This window comes from Aquarana catesbeiana, linkage group LG01 (assembly GCF_042186555.1).
Source record: "Aquarana catesbeiana isolate 2022-GZ linkage group LG01, ASM4218655v1, whole genome shotgun sequence".
NCBI classification, from domain to species: domain Eukaryota; kingdom Metazoa; phylum Chordata; class Amphibia; order Anura; family Ranidae; genus Aquarana; species Aquarana catesbeiana.
In genome coordinates, this window is record NC_133324.1 from 653,119,398 (window position 1) to 653,131,952 (window position 12,555).

General features: G+C 39.8%; 1 protein-coding gene across 2 annotated transcripts in view; it reads left to right on the forward strand.

The window, feature by feature from the left end:
- Positions 1–12,555, forward strand: part of MTTP (microsomal triglyceride transfer protein) — a 107,670-nt gene that overhangs the window by 13,908 nt on the left and 81,207 nt on the right. For both annotated transcript variants that reach the window (XM_073601433.1, XM_073601424.1), the window contains exon 3: positions 3,771–3,879. In XM_073601433.1, coding sequence (XP_073457534.1) covers positions 3,816–3,879 — 64 coding nt within the window. In that variant the 5' untranslated portion in view covers positions 3,771–3,815. The remainder of the gene's footprint in view (positions 1–3,770; positions 3,880–12,555) is intronic.

Here is a 12,555-nt window from a genome sequence, read left to right on the forward strand (position 1 = left end):
GGCGTAGGGGGTTCCCCTCAAGGTCCATACCAGACCCAAGGGCCTGGTATGCCTCTGGAGGGGGAACCCATGCCGGTTTTTTATTTAAAATTTGGCGCGGAGTTCCCCCCTAAAGATTCATACCAAACACAGTGCCGGCATTGGCGGGGATCCAAGTCGGATCCCCGTTCATTGAAAGTCGGACACATGCCGGCTTCATGTCGCAGGGCAAAGTCGGATCCAAAGTAGGACGGCTGTCGTGTCGCACCAGTGTGAACCCAGCCTTATAATCTCAGCTTGTTACCTGTATAAAAGACACCTGTCCACAGAAGCAATCAATCAGTCAGATTCCAATCTCTCCACCATGGCCAAGACCAAAGAGCTGGCCAAGGATGTTAGGCCAAGACCAAAGAGCTGGCCAAGGATGTCAGAGACAAGATTGTAGACCTATACAAGGCTGGAATGGGCTACAAGACCATCACAAAGCAGCTTGGTGAGAGGGTGACAACAGTTGGTGTGACAAAATAACTGTCAATCTCCCTCTGTGTTGGGCTCCATGCAAGATCTCACCTCGTGGAGTTTCAATGATCATGAGAACAATGAGGAATCAGCCCAGAACTACAGGGGAGAATCTTGTCAATGATCTCAAGGCAGCTGGGACCATGGTCACCAAGAAAACAATTGGTGACACACTACGCTGTGAAGGACTGAAATCCTGCAGCGCCCGCAAGGTCCCCCTGCTCAAGAAAGCACTTGTACAGGCCCGTCTTAAGTTTGTTGATGAACATCTGAATGATTCAGAGGAAAACTGGGTGAAAGTTTTGTGGTCAGATGAGAGCAAAATCGAGCTCCTTGGCATCAACTCAACCTGCCATGTTTGGAGAAGGAGGAGTGCTGCCTATGGCCCCTAGAACACCATTCCCACCGTCAAACATGGAGGTGGAAACACTATGCTCTGTGAGTGTTTTTCTGCTAAGGGGACAGGATAACTTAACCGCATCAAAGGGATGATGGACAAGGCCATGTATCGTTAAATCTTGGGTGAGAACCTCCTTCCCTCAGCCAAGGCATTGAAAATGGCTCATGGATGGGTATTCCAGCATGACAATGACCCAAAACACATGGCCAAGGCAACAAAGGAGTGGCTCAAGAAGAAGCACATTAAGGTTTTGGAGTGGCTTAGCCAGTCTCCAGACCCTAATCCCATAGAAAATATGTAGGGGGAACTGAAAGTTCAAGTTACCAAACGTCAGCCTCAAAACCATAATGACTTGGAGAGGATCTACAAAGAGGAGTGGGACAAAATCCCTCCTGAGATGTGTGCAAACCTGGTGGCCAACTACAAGAAATGTCTGACCTCTGTGATTGCCAACAAGTGTTTTGCCACCAAGTGCTAAGTCATGTTTTGCGAAGGGGTCAAATACTTATTTCATTCATTAAAATGCAAATCAATTTATATTTTTTTGAACTGCGTTTTTCTGGATTTTTTTTGTTGTTGTTCTGTCTCTCACTGTTAAACACAAATGAATGAGTCAGAAGAATGACTTATTCTTTATTGGATTTCTGTGTTTAAAGTTTAGTCAGACAGAACAAGCAGGCCAGTGAACTTTTCTCATCTGTCTAGAACTGTCTGAGTAATTCATAGTGCTATGGAAACCTCATTGTCTCATTGTCATTGTCAATTGTTATTGCATTAAAAGTTCATTTGTTAAAAAATGTACCCCTAATTGTAAAGCACAGGACAGAAAGTCATTGACCATGTATTATATGCCTCTACCTTCAGGTGATTTGACACTGGCAAAAGCTTTACTGGGAACATGAATGAAATGATTTGTTGGAAGGTGAGGTGGACTCCAAAAAGGATCCTGCACAGGAGTTTTCACCTCCTGCATTTTATGAGGCACAAGCTAAGGTTTCACAGCATGTACTTTCTACTGTGATCTTACTTATTGATGAGGTGTGTACTAGTCTTTGCGTAGCACCACTGGAATATCCTCAACCTGCATGAGGTTTGATCAAACCCTACAAAGGTATTCCTTCCTCCAAAAGTTGCAGAGTTATATTATATGAAAATAGAATTTATAAAAAAAAAAAAAAAAAAAAAAAAAAGGTCTGTCCCAATAGTGGATCCTGCCATTTCTGTTCTCAACAAATATCTCACTGTTCCTGTTGAGGATGCCCCCCCCCCCCCCCTTTAAGGATCCTGGATTCTGTTGACAGATGCTGTGAAATCCTATTGAAGGTAACCTTCGCTGTCACTAATCGTGCCTTACAACAGCAGGCCATTGTAGCTATGTCTATTAACCAGACTGTTGCTAACTGGACTGGTTGCCAGGTGTCACGTATATGGTTGAGGTCGAGCTTACAAGAGGGCTTTCCCTTACACCTGGAGTGGCATGGGTGTATGGTTGGAGATCCTGGATGGAAGATACTTGTAGCAGGTACCAAGCAGCAAGCAGGCTCGGGGACTGGCAGATGCACAACAACAGGTGCAGGGCAGCAGGCAGACTGGTGGACTGGCAGGTGCAGGTACACAGCAACAGGTGCAGAACAGAGGGCAGTAACCAAGCTGGAGAATAGGAGGATGCAGGATCTCGGGTGATCAGGCAGGCAGAAGTCAATAACGGCCAAGCAACAGAGGTATAGAATCAGGTCCGGAGCAGAGTCAGGGCTAAGCCAGGGTCGGTATCAGGCAAGCGGATAAGGCACTTGAACAGTAGGCAAAAGGCAGAGTTAGGTCACAAGCCGGGTCAGCAATAAGGTATGAGGAACGAGCAGAGTCAAACAGCCTGGGTATACATAGGAACAAACACAGGATCAGGTCACAGATGGTAGAAGCTGATGACCACTCAGCAATCTTCTGGTCTATGGAGCCACTTTAAAGAGGCAAGAGAGTGCCAAGTATTCAAAGCTTTTGCCATGGTCCAATCACCTGAAGGTAGCGGCATATAACCCAATAATTTTTTTGTCCTGTACTGTACTCCAAGATATGGATTTTGTGGGTAAATTAAAATTTCCATTTTTAATTCATATCGTAAACAGAATGAAATAAAAACATTTTAAAATACATCAACCTAAAGCTGAACTCCAGGCAATTGTAAAAGACATGAATTAAAGTGTTTGTTACCCCAGCATTTCATATTCCTGATATGTGCCTGCTGTACCATGTATCTGTATGAGAAAGTACCCTGTTCTGACCACACTTAGCAGGATCACATACTGTGGTCAGTTCTCTAACTATGCTGGAAACTTAGTGTGCTCTCCTCCAATGATCATACTTGTCCTGACATGCCCCCGCTGCACAGCCATTCACTGGGAAGTTCAGTGTACTGTTGCTTCTCCTTCCCCCAGCCCTTATGCAGCTAAAAAAATAGAGAACAGAAGGAAAGTGATCACTTAAAAAAAAGGGAAGAAAAGGGTGTTTATATATATTTTTTTATATCTATACACAAATATTTTGCCTTTCAGTTCAGTTTTTTCACAAATTCACAAATATTGTGCCACCCAAAGGGCAGGTTTTCAAATGGTCAACACATGGTCATGTATCATCCCCACTCATCTCACTGACCTTCCTGTTCAACAAACATATATTGTGTGAAACAATGGAGAGATGAACTGCATTCCAAATAATGAGGGTACCATTTAAAAACTTTTTCAGACTAATGATTAACTGAAAGACCTTAAGTCAATAAAACCAGTGCATGGAGTTTGGATTATGACCTTTACTACATCTAGATAAACACTGCTCTCCACTCACAATCTTTCTTTTCCTTGTGTGATTCTCTGCCCAGTGACAACCTGCACAAGCTACATTTGGAGCAGGAGGACACCAAGCGATGATGTCGTTAACCTTGTTGTTTTTCCTTTGTATATTTTCAACATTTTCTGCTTCTATTAAAGGTAAGAATGTTTCCGGGATCAGAAGTTATGCCAATTGTACAGTATGCCATTTGTAACAGCAATGTTCTTCATTAGCAGTAATCTGACAGTGTGTGTCCTGGCAAAAATGTACTGCCAATGTATGACAACACTTATTAAGGCATACTGATAGAGACTGATAGAGGGTGGGAAAATGTTTGAGTCCAGATTTGAATTTAAAGTCCCAACAAATGTCATGTAAAAAAAGTCAATGTCAGATCTTTGATGAAAGATCTGTTCATGAATGGTAAGCGAAAAAGTGCGATAGGAACAGTTCCAGATTTGTTTTACTAATGTTGTGCATCATACACAGAACAAACTGAGCAAGCAGTAAGTTCTCTTTAACTCATATAATGTGTCTCATTCTATATTTACACGAGCTATAGATAACAGCAAATAACTTGGTGTGATATTGTATAGCATTCCTTTGTAGGATGTGTTTAGAAATTTGGAAAGCAGACTTGCTGTTGTCTTTCCTTGTGACTGTAGACTAAGCAGAAGATTCAATTACAAAATACTGTACAAACACAGCACTCTTTTAAGGCAATGTATTGAGATATATATATCTATATATCTAGATATAGATATATCTATCTATATCTAGATATATAGATATATATATCTATATATCTAGATATATCTAGATATATAGATATATATATCTATATATATTTTTTTTTGTAATACAATTTTTTTACTTTATTGAAAACAAGTCTTAGCAATCAAGTTTTTTTTTTTTTTTTTACCCAAAGAAAAAGTTTATTGAAGTAAGCAGTCTAAGTATATAGCAGTATCATGGGCATGGTTCAGTAGAAATATATCCCTGACAACCTGGTCTTTTCCCTTCCCAGGGCATTACTTGTATTGCATTGCCCAGGTTCCCTGAAGCAATCAAGTTTAAATGCCAAAATTAAATAATATAAAAATGATAAAACGTGGTAAGAAAAACAAGATGTGTAAAATGTACACAGCCTGATTGTCAACCAGTTTAAGAATTTAAATATAATATTAAAAATCTTGGACAAGATACATAAAAATCTGCATAACTGTAGAAAAAATAAAAGATAATGTGATAAAAAAAGTGCTAATTAATAAGGTAAAATACAATATTATTTCATTAATGAGCCAGCATCGTGGCTAAGTGGTTAGCACTTCAGCCTAGCAGCACAAGGGTTGTTGGTTTGAATCCCAACCACGGCACTAACTGCATGGAGTTTGCAAGTTCTCCCTGTGCCTGCGTGGGTTTCCTCCTACACTCCAAATGCATGCTGGTATGTTAATTGGCTCCTGACTAAATTGGCCATAGTATGTATGTGAATTAGGGTCCCTATATTGTAAGCTCCTTAAAGGGTAACTACACTTTCATGGAGAAAAAAATAGCAAGTAAAGAAAAAAAAATATAGCGTATACAATTGCAACACAAGTTATATTGTACTTGAATGTTATTAAAAATGACCTTTCCTTTTCAATCTGCAGCTCTGTAATTTTCTGAAAATGCAATGCAATATGTCTACCTGGAGGTGTTCTGTACACAGAATGTGTACAGAACGCCCCCTAGAAACATAATTTCCTGCTTGTGTAATTGGCTCACTGATTTTCCCAGAAGTCTGCAGTCAGATACAAGTCATATTTCAGGCACACCTGCAGCAAAAATTAAATTTTTGGTGAGGTACTCCCAATTGGAACATGTCTAAATTGATGCAGATCCAGCAGCTTTTCTCATTAGAGCCAGCTGCTGCAGCTGATGGCTAATCATAAAACCACTCCCATTAGATTCACTTACCACATGGATACAGACAAACACACAGGGATTTTTTCAGAATAACAAAAGATAGAAATCTGCAACAAAGTTTGTTAAAATCCCTGGAATGTACATTGATCACCCAGAGAAGAATGTTTTTTTTTTCTCAACAAAAGTGGAGTTACTCTTTAAGAACAGGGACTGATGTAAATGTACAATATATGTGTAAAGCGCTGCATAAATTGATGGTGCTATATAAGTACCAGTAATAGGTAGTTTGCTTTTAATATTTTACCTACATTTTATTTATGAAGATGATAGTCTATTTCATTCTAGAAAAACAGTGATGGAGCAGATGTAATTTTAGGAAGGTCTATACACACAGCCTAAAGCCAGGCCTTTGTAAATAACTTGCTGCATTTTACCAATGAATGGTAAACGACCTTGTGAAACATTTACTTAGAGCTAGCTTGTACTTTGCCCAGGCTAGGAACAGTAACAGGTTCGCTTGATAGCAGTCTCTTCAAGGAATCTATACTTAACTATGCCATGTCCCGGACTGCCTTGATGTACAACTGAAGCCCCCAAAAATTCTTCTGCACTATTTGATTTTCTTAGAGATTTGTACACTTCCCCATCACAATGTCAGAGAGCACAGACCTGGATTTTGCCTACTCAAGCCCTGTGCTGCAGACCTGGGGTGCAGGAAAAACAAGTATACATTTCTTGTGGTGTCTGCTATCATGAGAGCCTAGGCAGGAATTAAGAAATAATTGAAATGGTCTCCACACCATGCCCTGATGACAAATGATCTAGTATTGGTTTTTTTTTCCTAGCAAATAGGTAACACACACTAATAAGTATCTAATCTTATTCCTCACTGGTTCTGGCTGTGTTTACCAGTCCCCAGATGAAGCTCTTCTGGTTGGTTTCTTGCCATTTCCCCTTCACCCAGTGTCATAATACAGTGCAGGATCAGTGGCCACGTCATCATGCTGGAAGGAATGCCCATCCATATGCCAGTGCTGGAGAGAAGAGGACCAGACTGCTGGCTGTGTCTAAACCACAGGTTAAGGTATAAGTGTGTTACCTATGACCTAGAAAAATAGAGCACTAGATCCTTCTTCATAGGAGAAAAGAGACATTTCATTTCATTATTTCTTAACTCCCTTAATTTAGAGTTGGTGCTAAGAAAATGGGACTTCAGTGACCAGTCATGCAACTTATACCTTTCCAAGCTGCTTTACCAGTGTTCTGTTCCTATCCTGTTCCTGATCTATCAGAAGGTTTCCCTACAGGAATTAGTACTCCTGCAGCCTGACAGTTTCCATGAAAAATGATACTAGTGCAAAATATATAAATCATATTAAACTTTAGCTCCTTATCCACCCCCTATGTAATCTTTTGGGTGAATTGAAGTCACTATTCAAGATAAAATGAAATGATACATTAAAAATTTAAATTAAGATACAGTTTCATAATTGGCCTAAATTGATCATCAACATCAATATCTAGTGGGTAATTTATAGTAACAAATTACTGTAGTCACCGATTGCCTTTTGGACTTACCTATCTTGCCATACTGCTCTAACTGTACAGAAAAGAAAAAAATCCAGAAACCGTTCTTCAGCCTTAACCACTTCAGCCCCTGAAAGATTTACCCCATACCCGCAATACGGCACTGCGTTACTTTAACTGACAATTGCGTGGGCGTGCGATGCTGTACCCAAATAAAATTGATGTCCCACAAATAGAGCTTTCTTTTGGTGGTATTTGATCACCTCTGCCTTTTTATTTTTTGCACTATAAACAAAAAAAAAAACGACAATTTTGAAAAAAAAAAAAAAAACAATATTTTTTTACTTTTTGCCATAATACACATCCCAAAAAAACAAAACAAAAGCAAATTTCTTCATCAATTTAGGCCCATATGTATTGTTCTACATATTTTTGGTTAAAAAATCCCAATAAGCGTATATATTGATCAGTTTGCACAAAAGTTATACTACGAGATAGATTTATGGACTTTAAAAAAATTTTTTTCTCACTAGTAATGGTGGTGATCAGCGATTTTTAGCAGGACTGCAACATTGCGGCAGACAAATTTGACCCTAAGTGACACTTTTTGGGGATCAGTGACACCAATACAGTGATCGGTGCTAAAATAAATGCACTGATTACTGTATAAATGACACTGGCAGGAAAGGGGTTAACTACAGGGGCGGTCAAAGTGTTAAATGTGTTCCCTGTTGGTGCTTTCTTACTGTGGGGGGGGGGGGGGGGCTGACAGGAACAACACAGAGATCGCTGTTCCTAATAACTAGAAACAGCAGACCTCCATGTTGTCCCCTGTCAGAACGGGGATCTGCCTTGTTTACATAGGCAGATCCCCGTTCTGCCTTTTTGTTAAGCGATCGCGGGTGGATGGCGGACATCGGATCTGCCGGGCACGTGCATCGGCTCCTCCTCCGTGCAGAGGGCGTGCGCCTCCAGCAGTGCGCGTGTGCCCATACTATCTATTGCATGAAACGATGTACAGGTATGTTTCGCACAATGGAGCCGCCCTGCCGCAGTATATATGCAGTGAGCGGTCTTTAAGTGGTTAATTACATTTTCTATGAAAACATCACAGACAGTGTGGGGTAGCGCTTAAAGTTAACGTGTTTTACGCTACAGTTAGTGTTTACTCCTAACTGGATTCTGAATTTTTTCCTTTCCTTTGCATCTACAGACGAACTGTGCTAGCACCTTCACCCTGGGTTGCCAGTAGAAGGACAGTTAATTACTCACCTGGACCAGCTCTGTCTGTGTTTGCCCTAACTGTACCTTCGGTGTCAGTTTCTGCTATTTTAGAGGCTTACCTTACTTGAATTGTTTAAAAAGGTATTACAAAGTACTGTTGGTCAAGACTTTTTGCCAATATGTATACTGTATTTCATTGCACTTAGGGTGACAGTGGACAGATTAATGTCACTGCCGTGTGCCATTCTATGCTATAGCCATTTTGGATGCATATAACATTGAATGATATGACTCTGGAGAAACTGAGCAATTAAACATAAGGTTTAGCTGTGCTAGTGTCACTAGCATAGAGACAATATAATTACAAAAAAAAAACGATGAACTGTAACACAATTAGAATACATGTATTTTCTATATGATACCTTTAGGGCATAAATACAAACTTGTAAAAACAAGCACAATCCGCACTCAATTTCACAGTGAAAAACCAATAAAAAAATTCATAAAGTTCACAATGTTGATGAGTGATCAGCTGGGAAGTTGGGGTACACACTATCTCCGCCAGCTCCTTGTCAAGGATCTGGGAATCCCTCATAGACATGTATAATAGAGGAATAGAGTAGGGTCTAAGATTAGTATGAGTTAAAACCAACACTTTTTATGACAGGCTCACAAGCCCTCACTCACGCAACTGACAGGAGACAGGGAGAAGCAGGAGAGCTGCAATGTGTTTCTGAGACCCCACCTCCATTTTCAAGCTCTTGAAAAAAAAGGTGGGGCCTCGGAAACGCGTGGCATGACTGAGGGTTTAGAAATGCCGCTGACACTCCATCTTGCAGCGAGTCCCTGCCCGTTCCCTACAGCTGTCATCCAGTCAATCCAGACTCCTGAAGCTGTCCTTGCACGATTGCACCAGCCACATGAGCAGTACACAGGATAAGATGTTTATATGTAAGTGAGTCTGTAATAAAAAGTGTTGGTCTCAACTCATACTAATTTGGTGACCGGCTCTATTCCTTTACATACCTTTAGAGCATAATACTGTCATGTAAACCTGTCTTTATTCAATAGAAAGGGATAATGTATTAAACCAGAAATAATACTAACTTGTAAATTTTATGTGAAGGCCATGGAAAAGGCTCAACTGCTACAAAATGATTAAACCCCAAATTTAACACGTTTGTGATGAGGTGGAATATACAAATAACATATATAACAATGATTATTACAGAGAGTTATGTTTGGCAAACATTACATTACCTCTCGTCGCTTCACACATAAAAAAATCCACTTACCAGTACTGTGGTGTTCTTCATCTTTTTAGCAGTCGGTGTGTCAATATTTGTGGATATTATATTTCTCAATATTTCTCCCCCGCTGATGTCATTGTATGTTTAAAAGCCTTCGAATAACATAGCCAATGCAATTTTATGACTTGAGTAATACATTCGTAGACATTTCGCAAGCCAACTTTTTTTTATAAAGTATATTTTTTTATTTTGTCCTACTCTATTTAAAATACTCAGGAACAAAATGTAGACTGACAGAACATCTCCTAAGCACCTGGAAAAAATATGTTGATAAAATACCTGCATCCTCACTACCTACTTGCTGATAGGGTGCTTTGGTGAAAAATTTGGGCAAAACTTGGCTTCACTGAATTGGTAAATCTAGATACTGATACAGTTCTTGTGACAAATCATATAGCACGGATCTGCTGAACAAAATGTATCAATAGCATCAGTATATATAAAGTCATTAAAATAAGTACGGGGTCTAAATTGCTAATGCCGCAATTTTTTTGATCCTTCTACTATATTCTTGTATTATTCTGAAGTTAAACAGAACACTTGTGAAGTTTTTCTCTATCACCTGATAAAATATTGCACCCTGCATCTACTAGGTATGAAAATACTGCTTAAACCTTTAAAACCAGGAATGCACGATAGCAGGAATAAGCAACTCAGCAACTGGGCTGAGTTGCTTGTTCCTGCTATCCCGCATTGCTTTACATGTCTGGCTGTCCTGTGGCGGCCGCCTTTCTTACATTGTGCTATGCTGGTTTTAACTTGGATACTTGTAAGTGCGATACTTTTTTAATAAATGCAATCCCTAATGCCGCCTACACACACGCGGACTTCTTGTCGGACTGAACTCCGAAGGACTTTTCAACGGAGTTCCGACGAAATTGACTTGCCTACATACGATCCCACCAAAGTCCGATCGTTTCGAACGTGATGACGTACGACCGGACTAGAAAAGGAAGTTCAATAGCCAGTAGCCAATAGCTGCCCTTGCGTCGTTTTCGGTCCCTCGGACTAGCATACAGACAAACTTTTTTCGATAGGAATAGAGTGCGTCGAAAATATTTGAAACATGTTCTATCTCTAAGGTCCGTCAGATTTTTTGACAGAAAAGGTTCGATGAAGCCCACACACGATCGGAATGTCCGACGGATTCGTTCCGTCTGACCTTTTCTGCTGGAAAGTCCAGTCGTGTGTACGCGACATAAGAGGTTTTACACTATCTAGCATTTATGTTTTTGTTTGGATCTGTCTACATGGTTGCTGTGTGGTTACTTTGGATACTTTGGAAATTTTCCTGACGTGGTTCCTTCACACATCCCCTGTTGGTGATCTCTACTGGGATTATTACATCAAGCCTGTTTGACCCCTCATAATAAAGGGTCCAGGCTCTCTGGTAAGAGGCCAATTTATCGTGGTGGTGGCATACTCACCTGGTGGAGGGATTTGGATCCATTCTTATTTACAGTTGAATCACAAAGTTTGATATTTTGATTATTATGGTCCATCCAAGAGACTGACATCTTTGGACTGTTTATAATATAATATTTTTTATCATTGTTTTTTTTTATCTATCACTTATTTTCAGCGCAACACTTTTTTTGTCCCTTTGCTATGTTGTGAAAATATCTCACATTTGTGGTGCTGCTTTTTGTTTCACGCTAATTTTTTAAACTATTTCTTCACATGCACAGTATTATTTTTCGTGTACTGATTTGTAAGGCCCACGCACACTACTGCTTTGTGGTAGATCACAGAAAGTCACGTTATATATGCAACTTATCCAGTAAAATATGAGTTGCATGGCAGCCTATTTAAAATAATTGGGCTTTCTTAACACACCACGTGATAAGGCACACAAGAAAATTCTGAATGGGCCCTAAGTACGATAAGCTTTTCTTGCTATGCCACATAGTATCTTCTGATTTTAAAGGTGAATGTGTAAATGGAAACTATATTGACTGGACTCATAACTTTTGGCATTTTTAACAAAGCATTAAGAATGCAAAGTTGTTTCTAGATAACTTCCAATCAAGTTATCTTTCGTAGTATTTTATTGCTCTAACTTGTTGATTAAACTACCTTATTTTGCAAGTTAGTGCTTCTGATGAGATAACTATGGCACCAATGGCCATTGAATTGTCAGCTTTTGGCTGAACAAATCATTAAATTCCAAAGCTTAGATAAGTGCAGGTTAGCTGGTGCTTGTACAAATCCACTGATAATGTCATTCCAGAATAAAAAAAAAAAAACTAGATAAATGAAGTCTGTAGTCCATTCATACACAGGTCATGTTGCCTCATTCAAGATGAAGTAGGTCTAGGGATTTGGTAGCGATTATGTAAAGATCTTATTCTGATCATTTGCAGCTGGCCTAATGCTGGATATATACATTATAGAACAAATTTTCACTGTTCCAACTGTTTAAAGCAGTTGTAACGTTTACATTTTTTTGTAAAATAACAAACATGTTATACTTACCTGCTCTGTGCAGTGGTATTGCACAGAATATCCCTGAATCTCCTCTTTTAGTGTCCCTTGCTAGCACTGTAGGCTCCTCCTGTTGGTGCACCATCATAGGAAGCCGCTATCCTGCAAGTTCCCTCCCGAGCTGGCCTGTGTGCATCCCCGCCCCACCCCCTGCTCTCGCCTTACGGGATTTGACTGATAGCAGCAGCAACCAATGTCCAAGCTTGTGAGAATGGGGAGAAGGAAGAGAATAGATGCAGCTGGGCACAGAGCTGGATTGATACAGGATTCACAGAAAGTAGTAGAACATTTTTTACCTTAATGCAAGAAATGCATTAAGGTAAAAAAAACATTTTACCATTACAACTGCTTTAACTTACTGTAGTTAAATACAATCATTAA